The 12,868-nt window shown below is 33.4% G+C and overlaps 1 protein-coding gene across 1 annotated transcript; it reads right to left on the bottom strand.

Annotated features, from left to right (window-relative positions):
• Positions 1-11,153: 11,153 nt before the first annotated feature.
• LOC139872927 (uncharacterized) lies at positions 11,154-12,257 on the bottom strand. The gene has a single exon (XM_071860862.1). The coding sequence runs from the start codon at positions 12,005-12,007 to the stop codon at positions 11,192-11,194; it is 816 nt and encodes a 271-aa protein (XP_071716963.1). The 5' UTR covers positions 12,008-12,257; the 3' UTR covers positions 11,154-11,191.
• Between the last annotated feature and the right edge of the window lie 611 nt (positions 12,258-12,868).

The following is a 12,868-nucleotide window of genomic DNA, read 5'->3' as shown; positions in this document are numbered from 1 at the left end:
CAGCTCCAGCAAGTCAACTTAGACTTTTCATTCGAAGTAGCCTTACTATAATCCTGATATATACAATTACCCTTTTTATAACGGAGAATTCTTTTATATTCCACCATATTACCAGAAGACGTACCAGCAGCCTCGTTGTTTTTTTTGGCTTAAATCTCTCTGACAAATCATTATATTTATTCATTGAAACCCTATCATATACTCATCCGCATCTTGTAACGAGAACTGCCATACCAATTACCGGGAATCAGCAAATTTGTATTTTGAGTCTCGCAACGTTTCCACATCAACAGTTATATGTATCCATATAACATTTATCTCTTAGAACTATGATCTTCCATTCTGAAATTTAGAAAAGCACTCAGTCTGTGAATTAATGCTCTAAATTTTGAAAAGTTGAATGAAGCAACAAAAACTATGGATGATTTTAACAGTCAAAAGTTTGATAAAAAAAAAAGATACGTTGGAAAAGCTCAAAAGGAAGTTTGGTACTGAAAAACGAATTGAGCAAACCATGAAGGAGACTCTGAGCAAATCACAAGGACTAAACTTGTACATAAAGAACCCTGATGATTCTGTTTCTGATGAAGTCTTTAGTGAATATCTTGCTCCTTATTTATTCTAAATCCTTGCGAAAGGATTTTCTTCATCAACATTCGATCTCAAAAATTCTGAAAATATCATCATAAATATCTTTGATATTTCCGAGAATATTTTCATAACAATTCTTATCTGAAATCATTAATCTCTTCGTGCTATCAGTGTTACATCATATAGAAACTGTTAGTTTCTATATTCTGTAAACTTTCGAGCTTGAAATATGAATGTTATTGAAGTAATGTTGGGAACTGATGCATGAGTTAGAATAATATAATGACACTTGATCAACGTGATTATATTACAGTAAGTCATGCTGAGTTTCTAATGGAACGTGATGATTCACAGATCATAACGTCATCATGTGCCATGTTACACGACTCTTACATTCTACCCAATCTCCAAGTATATCAAGAACATATATTCTTAATAGTTCTATCTTTTCAAATATTCTAGTAATTTGAAAAATCAAGATCGTGCCATTACGATTTCCTTCTAGAACATTAACTATGTTCATTTCAAAATCCATATCTACGAATTCCGGACCATTATTCGCTTGACTTGAAGTCGGGAAGAGGAGACGAAAGTATGGAACTCTTGAATATAAAGAAAATATAAAGCTCGACAACAATACATAAATTACAAACCGTGCATATCAATACGTATTGCCACGTAAAGTCACGGGAAAATTAAAAATACTATAACCCCAAGATAATAGTAGAAGTAAATATAATCCTCCGGTGGTAGATGAAAGAGAAGAATGACAGATATGAAAGTTAAGAGTATATCAAGGATCAGAACTGGATGGAGCATATTAATGAATGCTTTAAAAATATGAATCAGGGGAGAAAGAATGGAAGGTGTGAGCTGTGAAAATAAGGAAACGAAGGGAGTGGATTTATAGTAAAATATCCGACAGAGCAATCGAAACAGATTATTGCATTTAATCAAAGAAGATCTGATTTCCTATATCGCCGAAGAACCAAATCTTATTACGAAGATTTTCTTTAAATCCCATGAATTCCGGAAATCAATCATAACTACGTCATCAGTTCCCTCTCTTGCGATAGTTTCGATTATACTCGTCGCGTAATCAATTTTTTTTACCTATATTACTCACTGATGATAAAACTCTAATTTCTAGCTCGGATACGTCATGAAAACATACTTATTGTCAGCCATGACCATTCCACTCAAATTTCGGGACGAAATTTCTTTAACGGGTAGGTACTGTGACGACCCGGAAATTTCCGACCAAATTAAAACTTAATCTTTATATGTTCCGACACAATAAGCAAAGCCTGTAATGTTGAGTCTCGAAATGTTTGAACTATTTATATAGATTCATTTAACTTGTGACTATTTCCGACGATTCACGAACAATTGTGTGTAAATAAATATGTAAATATATATACATATATAAATATAAGAGTGCATATTAAGTTGTATTAATAAAATACAAAATAATCATTTGAATTGAAAATGTAAAATAATGTACAAGATAATTAAGATTAAAATTTATTTATGATTTAAACGAATTCTTATTTTTATTTATTATCATTTTTATGATATTATTTAGTTATTTTATTAGAATTATTATTAATATTATTAGGGTATTTACTATTAATATTTATTAAAAATAAAAATAGGGAATCCCATTCTGTTAGAAGTAACTATCAATTTTTTTTCTTTTTCTTCACATGAAAATAATTTGCGAACTTCATGTCTCCAGTTTGTTACAAGTCTACTTCACAAATCAATTGGAAATCAATTTAACTGTTAAATCATGTACCTAATCACTCTATATAAGTTACAAACTGCAATTTGAGTTGAAAACAAAAAAAACCCAGAAAATAAGCTTGACACTCTGTACATTCATCTTTTTCACCATATTTTGATTTAGAACAAATTTTCAAAATGTAATAATGCAGTCATGTTAGGAATCGTCTATCTAAACTATCTGTAAGTTTTCAATCCTCAATTCTTTCTATTAATTTCTAATTTGAGAGTCAAAGTTTTGGTTTTCAAAGTCAACTAAGTGTTCTTGAATCAAATTCGAGTTTGTTTTGATATCTTCTGTTAATTTGATGATCCATAAAGATTATAGGAATGATTTGCAACACAATTCATGTTGTAATCATAACCTATAACACTCTTAATCTAAAAATCAATTTTTGAGTTCTTGAGTTCTTCACAGTGATATACACTAACGTGAATTCGAAACAAATTTCAAAAACTAAAAATGTAGAGTTGTTAGGAATCATTTACTTAAACTTCCTTCAAAATCTCAAGTTCCAATTCTTGATAACGAATTCGAATTTGCGAGTCAAAGTTAAATTGTCAAAAGTCAACTGTTTTGTTCTTGGAGAAATTTGAGCTTGTTTTGATGTTTTAAGTTCAATTGACGATTTCAATAGTTTTTAGGAATGATTTGAAACATGTTTCATGTTGTAAAGATTGTCCAAAACGAACTCAAAATTGAAAACAAAATTTTTTTTTTCTTGGCTACCAGCAAGCAGTAGGATTTTTTTGTTTTTTTCCTCATTTTTTTTATATCATGAACACATTTTTATTTTTTGTTTCATGTTTGTTTAGAAGTCCTAAAACTATTTTGATGATTGACTATTAAGAATGAAGTTGTTTGATTGTTTAGATTTTGGTGAAGAAGATGAAGTGGGTTGAAACATGTAATAGATAAGTATTTGGGTTTGTATTATAAATCAGAAAAACTGAAATGAGGAATGGTTAAGGGTGTTGATGAGTGAGCGAGAGGTCTCGGGTTCGAGCCCGGCTTGGTGCAATTTTTTTAAAACTGACTCCTAAGGTAGTTTTATACTTTTAAAAATTATTATTATTATTAATATTATTATTATTATCCTTAGGTATTTCTACAATTATTAATTTTACAAAACAAAACATATATATGTAAATATATTATTACATAAAATATACTAATATTACATAAAATTATGTTTCAACTAATATTATTGATATAACATTAATTAAATATCAAATAAGTATCATAATATATTATAAGAATAATTAATACATAACAAATATATAAACTTAATTGATTTATACTATAATGTGTTAATACTTGATATAGGTTCGTGAATTCGAGGCCAACCCTGCATTGTTCAATGTCGTCATATGTATTTTTACTACAAAATACAGTATTGTGAGTTTCATTTACCTTTTTACCCTTTATATTTTTGGGCTGAGAATACATGCACAACTTTTATAACTGTTTTACGAAATAGACACAAGTAATCGAAATTACGTTCTATGGTTGAATGATCGAAACTGAATATGCCCCTTTTTATTAAGTCTGGTAATCTAAGAATTAGGGAACAGACACCCTAATTGACGCGAACTCTAAAGATAGATCTATCGGGCCCAACAAGCCCTATCCAAAGTACCGGATGCTTTAGTACTTCGAAATTTATATCATGTCCGAAGGAGGATCCCGGAATGATGGGGATATTCTTATATGCATATTGTGAATGTCGGTTACCAGGTGTTCAATCCATATGAATGATATTTTTGTCTCTATGCATGGGACGTATGATTATGAGAAATGGAAGTATGAAATCTTGTGGTCTATTAAAATTATGAAATGATTCTTTATGATAAACTAATGAACTCACCAATCTTTTGGTTGACACTTTAAAGCATGTTTATTCTCAGGTACGAAAGAAATCTTCCGCTGTGCATTTGCTCATATTAGAGATATTACTTGGAGTCATTCATGACATATTTCAAAAGATGTTGCATTCGAGTCATTGAGTTCATCAAGATTATTATTAAGTCAATTATATTTGGATATATTATGAAATGCTTTACATGCCTGTCAACTGTCGATGTAACGAAAGTTTGTCTTTTAAAAACGAATGCAATATTTGTAAAATTTATCATATAGAGGTCAATTACCTCGCGATGTAATCAACTGTTGTGAATCGTTTGTAATCGATATGGACTTCGTCCGGATGGATTAGGACGGGTCTCTAGACCAACAACCTGCATGTATACAGCTCCATCGAACCCAACACATTCACCTTTTATTCGAAGTTATGCGTTGCTGCAACATTCGAGTATTCCTCAAACACCACCACCCTCATTTAGTCGATCATCATTATTATTATTTTTTGCTGTTAACAAATGCAACCACCACACGCCACCATGTTTTTACTCCCGTATTTCAAAACTCTTTTTACACAAACCCTCATTTAAACCAAGTCACAAAAGAAAAGAAATCCAGAAATTATAAAGGGAAATAAATCATATACGTGCTTGAGGATTACAATGGATAACTTAACAGAGCTTTTTCCGATCAAAATTTACAATGCTATCCGGGTTCCATTTCGAAGGTACATCATAACCAATATCGATTCTTAATATGTTATTAGACTATCTTATTAGTAATATTTTTTTTATGATCGAAACTTGTCGAGAACGTATAATCGAAACTAACTGTTGCGTAACTTACGGTAATTATTTCATAATGTTTTAAACGAATCACTACATATAGGATTGGACCTAAATCTTTTATTAATTATCTATTAAGATTAGACTTAATTGATCAATATTATTATAATTAAATTTATGAAAAAGTAATAAAATAAACAGAAACCAAAGTTCCTGTTGCATTTCGTTAAATGAAGATGAAGATTCGATTTTCAATTTAAGTACCTTGACTATGTATAAGTTTACCTAATAAAATATGAGAAGACATTATTTCCAGTTTAGTCCCTAAATACAGTTGGGTTTACGTACAAATGTGTTGGTTAACTAAAGATAGTGAGATGAAATTTATTAAACATTTTGTTAAATGGATGATGCTAATGGTTGATTTAAAAAAAATCACGTCTATTATCATGTGTTTAATGTAAATAAAACAAGGATTGGATGTACATCAAATAAATTTACATTTTTTTTCGTCGTATCAAGCATGTTACAATCATAACATATTAGAGTAATATAAGTACGTGTTATGTCTCTATACTTTATAAAAATTTTAAAGTGTAGATCAACAAATATGGTAAATCCGAAACAGGTTCTTAACCGATTAGTTAAGGAAATATATAGCTATATATAAAATCGTAAACTTATATTATTTTAGTAGTGGACTTAAACTATTGAGAGAATAAAAATTAACATCATTTTTTTTAGTTTGTCTTGTTATTAATTTATTCAAAATAATTTAGGGCATACTCATTTCGGATCTCCCTTCTCGCTCTAGGTTGAGTACTTCGGGTCACTCGTTTACACTATTATTTGTGTATTTTGTTGTGCTAACCCTAAGGTGAGTTTCATTTGCTCCCTTTTATATATATTTTTGGGACTGAGAATACATGCGCTGTTTTTATAAATGTTTTATGAAATAGGCACAAGTACTAAAACTAATTCTACGTGGATTTAAACCAGAGATATACCCTTAGCTTGGTAACATTAAACTACTTGTCTATGTACGGTAGGCGCGAATCCTAAAGATAGATCTATTGGGCCTGACAAACCCCATCCCAACTAAGGGATGCTTTAGTACTTCGAGATTATTTTAAACACACCTGATCTGGTGTACTTCATAGGGTAAAACATGAACGTTAAGGCTTGTTACCAGGTGCCTACAACTTATAGAATACTTTTATACACTTGCGAGTGTACATATATTTATAAACGGAAATCTTGTGGTCTATTAATATAATGAAATGATTGTTATGATAAACCTATGAACTCACCAACCTTTTTGGTTGACACTTTTAAGCATGTTTATTCTCAGGTACGAATTAAGTCTTCCGCTGTGCATTTGCTCATTCTAAATATATTACTTGGAGTCGTTCAAGGCATATTTAGGTCAGTACCTCGCAATGGGACCAGATGTTATTGTATTCGTTCAAGAAAATTTGGACGGGGTATGACAAAATCCTTGAACCTGTGGTTACCTATCCAAAGATCTTTCCAAAAAAGTGTTTCCATGCAATCACCAAAATCTCGTATAAAAGATAGATTAAACGATAGCCCAATTTTTGAAAGGCTAGAACCAATCCCAATGATGTAGTACCATATAGAACACGAACGACTTGTAGAAGATGTACACAACCCCCCTTCCCGATCATATATGCTTTTATTTATTTTGACCCAAAAAGCATCCTTTTTGACTCGAAAACGCCACCACCATTTTGAAAGTAAGGCTAGATTTTTTGCTTTTAAGGACCCTATGTTTAGACCCCCCGACTCATAAGGGACAAGAATGTCCTCCCATTTTACCCATGACATTTTTTTGTTATTATTTTCTCCCGACCCGCCCCAAAAGAACTTACGGTGAAGAATCTCGAGAAGGTTGATGACGCACGTAGGAGTTCGAAAGAGTGAGAAGTAATACAACAGTAGACTTGAGAGAACCGACTTGATTAAAATTAACCTTCCCCCGAATGACATTGCCCTTGTCTTCCAACCCGTGAATCTTTTATTGAATTTCTCAACTATTGGTTTCCAATCATTCATTTTATTCATTTTTAGGCCCACCGGTAAGCCTAGGTAGGTAATAGGTAAGGACCCACCCACACAACCTATGTCTAAGGCCATCTCATTCGTTTCATTTTGAGCGGCCCCGACACCATAAATTACGCTTTTAGATCGATTCACTTTTAATCCTGAAGCCTTTTCGAAACATTCAAGAATTTTAATTACATTTCGCATATTCCTTTTACCCCACTTTCCAATGAAAATCGTGTCGTCTGCATATTGTAAATGAGATAGTATAACCTTGTCCGAACCGATCTCTACCCCTTTTAGATAACCCCAATCACAAGCGGCCTTAGCAAGATAGTTTAAACCCTCTCCGGCAATTAGAAATAGAAAAGGGGACAAGGGATCACCTTGTCAAATCCCCTTTTCTAGTGAGAATTCCGGAGTGGGAGACCCATTAACTAGTTCGAGACGGAAGCCGACTTAAAACACGAACTAATCCATTTCCTCCATTTTTCCCCAAAACCCATAAGTCTCATTATGTCAAACAAATAGTTCCAATTAATGCTATCAAAAGCTTTCTCAAAATCAATTTTGAATATAAAGCTTTTTTGTTTTCTCTTTTTCAAATCTTCTACCGTCTCATTAAGGATAAGAACGCCGTCTAAAATTGATCTACCTTTACTAAAAGCACTTTGTTCCAACCCGATGAGTTTCGGGATTGTGTTTTTTATTCTATTTGCTAGCATTATGGATTTTAAATAATAATAAATAATATTGTTTGAAACGATTAATTTAATATTAATGCACGGGCTCATGTTGTCAACTGAAGTTAAAAAGGTTATTTCATAATCCTTATATATATTTAAATGTATGTCTGTTCTGCTTAGTTTGAAATTATGACATAATGAAATTAGTTTGTACTATAAATATATACAATTAGAAACGTACATAAAATATTATTCATAACGATCGGTGTTAAAACAACTTTTTAAGGGCCCATGATAGGTGTGTTATAGATTATTTGTCAATTGAAGTTAAAAGGACGGACTCATAGTATATGTGTTAATATTCAATACTAATGTTTTTGATATAAATGTTGTTAGTAATAAATGATTTTTTTATCGTAATTGTATTATACATTTTATAAGTATCAATATTAACGTTATCGACTACTAATTTATATAAATGTCGTGCAACGCACAGGCTCACAAAACTAGTATATATACATAATAAGTATTTCAGCATCATTAAATTTAAAGTATTTTACAACGTTATAAAATATAGTTGTAGCCATTTCCCAGAAGACTAATGTACCCTCGTGTATACAATTGCCCAATTTCTTCCTCCGACTTTTTAGCCACTTTCGGCTTCCTCCGCATCTGTCGTATTTGGGAGAGCATGTATAAATTTATATTACACCCCCCACCCCCCACCCCCCCCCCCCCCCCCCGGGTCTCATTGTAAAATTCATTTATACTTATAAGGCTATAATGTATGAATGTAAGATAAAATGAGAGATAAAAAAACTAAAATACGGAGCATTCGATATTACAGTATCCTCTCTCTCTCTCTCAACAAAGAAATAAAACCCTAAACTAAATCTAGTCGATGCCATCCGTTTTTCTCCTCCTCCTGCCGTCAGTTTTCGTCGGCGGTCCGGAGGACCTCCCTCATCCTTCGTTTTTTCTATTCACTGTTCTCCCTTCGTTTTATTTCGCTATCTTCATTCGTTTTAGGTGTTTCAATTCGAATGTATTAAGGTTGAGTTGGCGAGATGGTTCTGCCGGATCTTTCCTCATCGCTTTTCCAGCGTAGATCTACAGGCGTCATGCAATTAGTATTATGTGGGTCTTTCCGATTTATCGGAGGTTCGCGGCTGCCGGCGGTTTCGCTTCCTTTCTCCGCCGCCGGCGGGTTCGGTTTTCTCTTGCTCCATCGCCTTCCTTCTGCTCTTGACTTAAGGTATTGTCGTTGTTTAGGTTCGTGGTTGTAGATTTCGAGGTTGTGGGTTTCGTGGTTGTGGGTTTTGATTCGTGGGTGCGTGGGTGTCGATTTGTGGGTTCGTGGTTGTCCTTTCGTGATTGTCGATTCGTGATTGTTCGTTATGCGTATGAAGTTTGAATACTTCAATCGATCTGTTAGGTACCAGTGTTGGTCTCGTGATTTCTAGTCGGTGGACCCCAATATTGGAGGTCTTGGATGGGTGGTTTCATTTGCAGGTATCCCCGTATCTTGATCCTCTGTCGTGATTATTGTTGGGTTCCCTTGGTTCGTCACGTGGTGTTCAATCTATTGAATGGTTTTTTCTTTGTTAATCGTATTTACATACTACATTATCACCACTCGGTTTGAATGTGTGATCGGATCTTTGGTTTAGATTATCGTGGGTTTTTCGGGTCGTTGTAAGTGTGCTCTGCTTTCATGATTTAAATTGGGTGCTTGCCCTTAAGTGGTATTGTGATATGTTTTGGTTAACAAGGGGTTTCCTTAGATTGTTGGCCCGTTCATTTGTAGTAACTTTTTGTTAGAATTCGTGTTCGAGTGAGTTTTAGAATCGTTGATGTTGTATGTTTTTTATTTAGCTTGTTGTGTGCTAGTCGTTTCGTGTTGAAGTCATTGCATTGTAGAAGGTTTGGTGGAGGTCGTGTTATATGTAATTCGCTTTGTATTCCTAGCATTTTGCTAGTTTTTATCAATTTAATATAATTATTATTGCCTTTCAAAAAAAAAAGAGAGAGATAAAATTATGTGATGAAATTGTATAAAACAAAAAATGTACAATCTAATCATATGATAATTTTAAAATTTTATGTTTTTTTATCTATAAATAATTAATATGGGACGAAAGAAGTATTATAAAGCTTTTGTAAACCTGTGTCCGATATTAATATGTTGAATGTTTTTTGTATGTTATTTATATTTTATACATATACATATATATTAATTACTATAAATTATAAATAAATTCTTATATTACAAAAATACGAGTTAAATAAATACACGTAAACACGTGTCTAACGGAATATGCATTACCAAAATCACATTATGAAATTTTAACAAAAAAAATAAAATAGCAGAAGTCCTCGAATACATAAATCGACTTTTAAGCTAAGAAAGAACTAAGAGTAGGTTATGATAGTTACGATTAGGTCAAACTGCTATTCTATTTTAAGTGTCCTAGTAATTGAGTAAAAATATTGATCTAAACTATTTCAGTTGTATAGATAAAAATGGAATCGAGTGCACAAATTATAACATTACGTTTTAAGGAGCTTATAAATTCATGATCATTATCATGAAATGTTATATCATCATGTCCCGTTTTGTAACGACTCATGTAATCACTCAATTAATACTTGAAAAGTACAATGATATTCATACCTTTCATGTATGCAAATACCTTTCATGTATGCAAGTTATTTTACATCAAGATGAGGTTATTATCTTTCTATTTATAGTGTGCCCGAAATTGCGTACTGTGCCTTATGTTAATGCGTTGTGTTAAATTCGTTATGCGCACGGCGCACCTTTGATGCACGCATAATTGTTTGCATAAACACATGGCTGGTCCTGAGTTTTCCAGTGCCCCGAGCGAGGTGATAAAAAAAGGCCCCTATGAATACAGATCAATGAAATTTACCGAGGTGACGTATAGCATATTGATAGGACCTTAGATCTAAAGTTCATTTTACTTCTCAAATCTCCGATTATATATAGAAAAATTGAACCCCTGAAAATCATGGGCCTGAGCGATCGAACACCTTGCACCCCTTCCGGGCCTCCCATGATAAAACATATGGGTCATATGATCAAATATATTCCAATATTTCTTCGAATATTTTGATAAAACTTTAATTATTATGTACATAGAATTTGTAGCGGACAAATTAAACATGCATAATTATATCCAATCTAAAATATTTGCTGGATTTGTGGTCACCCCTTAAAAATTTTGAAGAGTTGATACTCGTCGATTAAATGCCTCATAAATTTGTGGTTATAAATAAATGCATTGAACTACCATGTAAATGTAATATAGGAAAAATACAAAATTTAAAACCAAAAAAATAAAGATTAAAGATAGCGTGTAAAAATAAAATTTCATTTTTATACTTACTTTTTTAAATTAAAAAATATCAAGAATTTCAACAATGAAGTGATTACACAAAGGACAACTAGCTCTTTTCACAAACAGCTCTCTTGAACAGAGTCTGCAAAATGTGTGACCACAGGGGATAAAAGCTGCGCCCTTATGTCTTACCATGCACACGCAACAGTTATTGTACTTATTATCACCACCACCAACACCTCCTCCTGTACCACCGTCTTCCACCGTCACGTCATCAACCTCTTCCTCATCATTTACCAGAAAACTAGATCCATCAAATTCCAGTAACGACATTAACGACATCCTCGCCGACGCCGGCCGTTCGTTACTTTCACCTCCACCGCCGCCGCGGCTCCGAGCTTCCTCCGTCAATATTGGCTCTATTTCCTCCACCGGCGACTCAGTCCGTACAATTTCAGTTTGATTATTCATAACATTACCAGTGTTAACATTACTTTCACTCACAGGCGGTGAATTCAACCACCACGGTGACAAATTGGTGTTAACGACGGAATTCACCTCCGCCGTGCTGTTTCTCGTCTCCGTACGGTTACTATCACCGGTAACATGAACATGAGAAGCGAGTGTAGGAACAGCGGCCGTACAAGCGGTTCCGGCGCGTCTTAACCGGAGTTTCTGCCGGAGCATCTTCCACGTGTTATTCGATTTCTTACCGTAATTCGGATCATCGCGAATTAGATCTAGTAACGTCCGATCATGAATTCTGTACGGCGGCGTTTGTTTAATCGATAGGATTCCACCTAGGGTTATACCGTTCGTTTCTCCGCCGTAGTCGTACCGTCGGCTCCGTCCACCGCTGTCGTCGTCTTCCATTTCACAAACTGAAATTGCAGCTACTAGTTAAATTTAGATCTGATAAAATTATATATGGAGAAAATAGTGTTAAAATAAAAGAAGGATATAATACTTAAATTGAGTGGTGAAGAAAAATGGAAGGATATATTGATTTTGTTTGTTTTTATTAATAATTTGTGGGTAGCGTTTGAATTATTGTCTGCTGTTTTCTTCTCATATACACACTGATTTTACAGAGAATTAGTTAGAGAGAGAGAGAGAGAGAGAGAGAGAGAGAGAGAGTGTGAGGGACAATGAAGGTAATGTTATGGAGCTCGAGTTATTATGAAGAGGGAAGCAGCTCACTATCATGTCTATTGTTTATTGTACTCCGTAATATTTTTGGCAAATTGTACGAAATTTGAAATAATTACGCTATTGAACGGATTAAAAAAAAATACTAATATTTTTTTTGAAAAGCAACAACTTTTTTATAAATAAAAATAATACTGATAATACTAGCAAGATGCTAGTAGTTACAATAATTCTAAATGATATAATCAAGATTCACGATTCGACGACTCTACCATCCTCGAAAATTACAACAAAAAAGGCTAAAATCTAATAATCTAAGCTTCTATCTGCCGTCCAAATCAACACCAACATGTGAAAATATAACCACGACCAACACTACGAAATTCGAGATAATACCCGTCGATCACACAATCTAACCAAGTGGTGGTATAGTAAAATGTAGAAATGTAGCATAGAAAGAAACTATGACCGTAAAATCACACCTAATATCCATCACGACCAATAGTCACGACTTGAATCCCCACCCTACTCATCAATCAACAAACCGGCTCGACACCAAACATTGAAATAACCCGAAGCACCAAT

This window comes from Rutidosis leptorrhynchoides, chromosome 10 (assembly GCF_046630445.1).
Source record: "Rutidosis leptorrhynchoides isolate AG116_Rl617_1_P2 chromosome 10, CSIRO_AGI_Rlap_v1, whole genome shotgun sequence".
NCBI classification, from domain to species: Eukaryota; Viridiplantae; Streptophyta; class Magnoliopsida; order Asterales; family Asteraceae; genus Rutidosis; species Rutidosis leptorrhynchoides.
The sequence above is the reverse complement of the archived record's forward strand: the minus strand, read 5'-3'. Positions and strand labels throughout refer to the sequence as shown.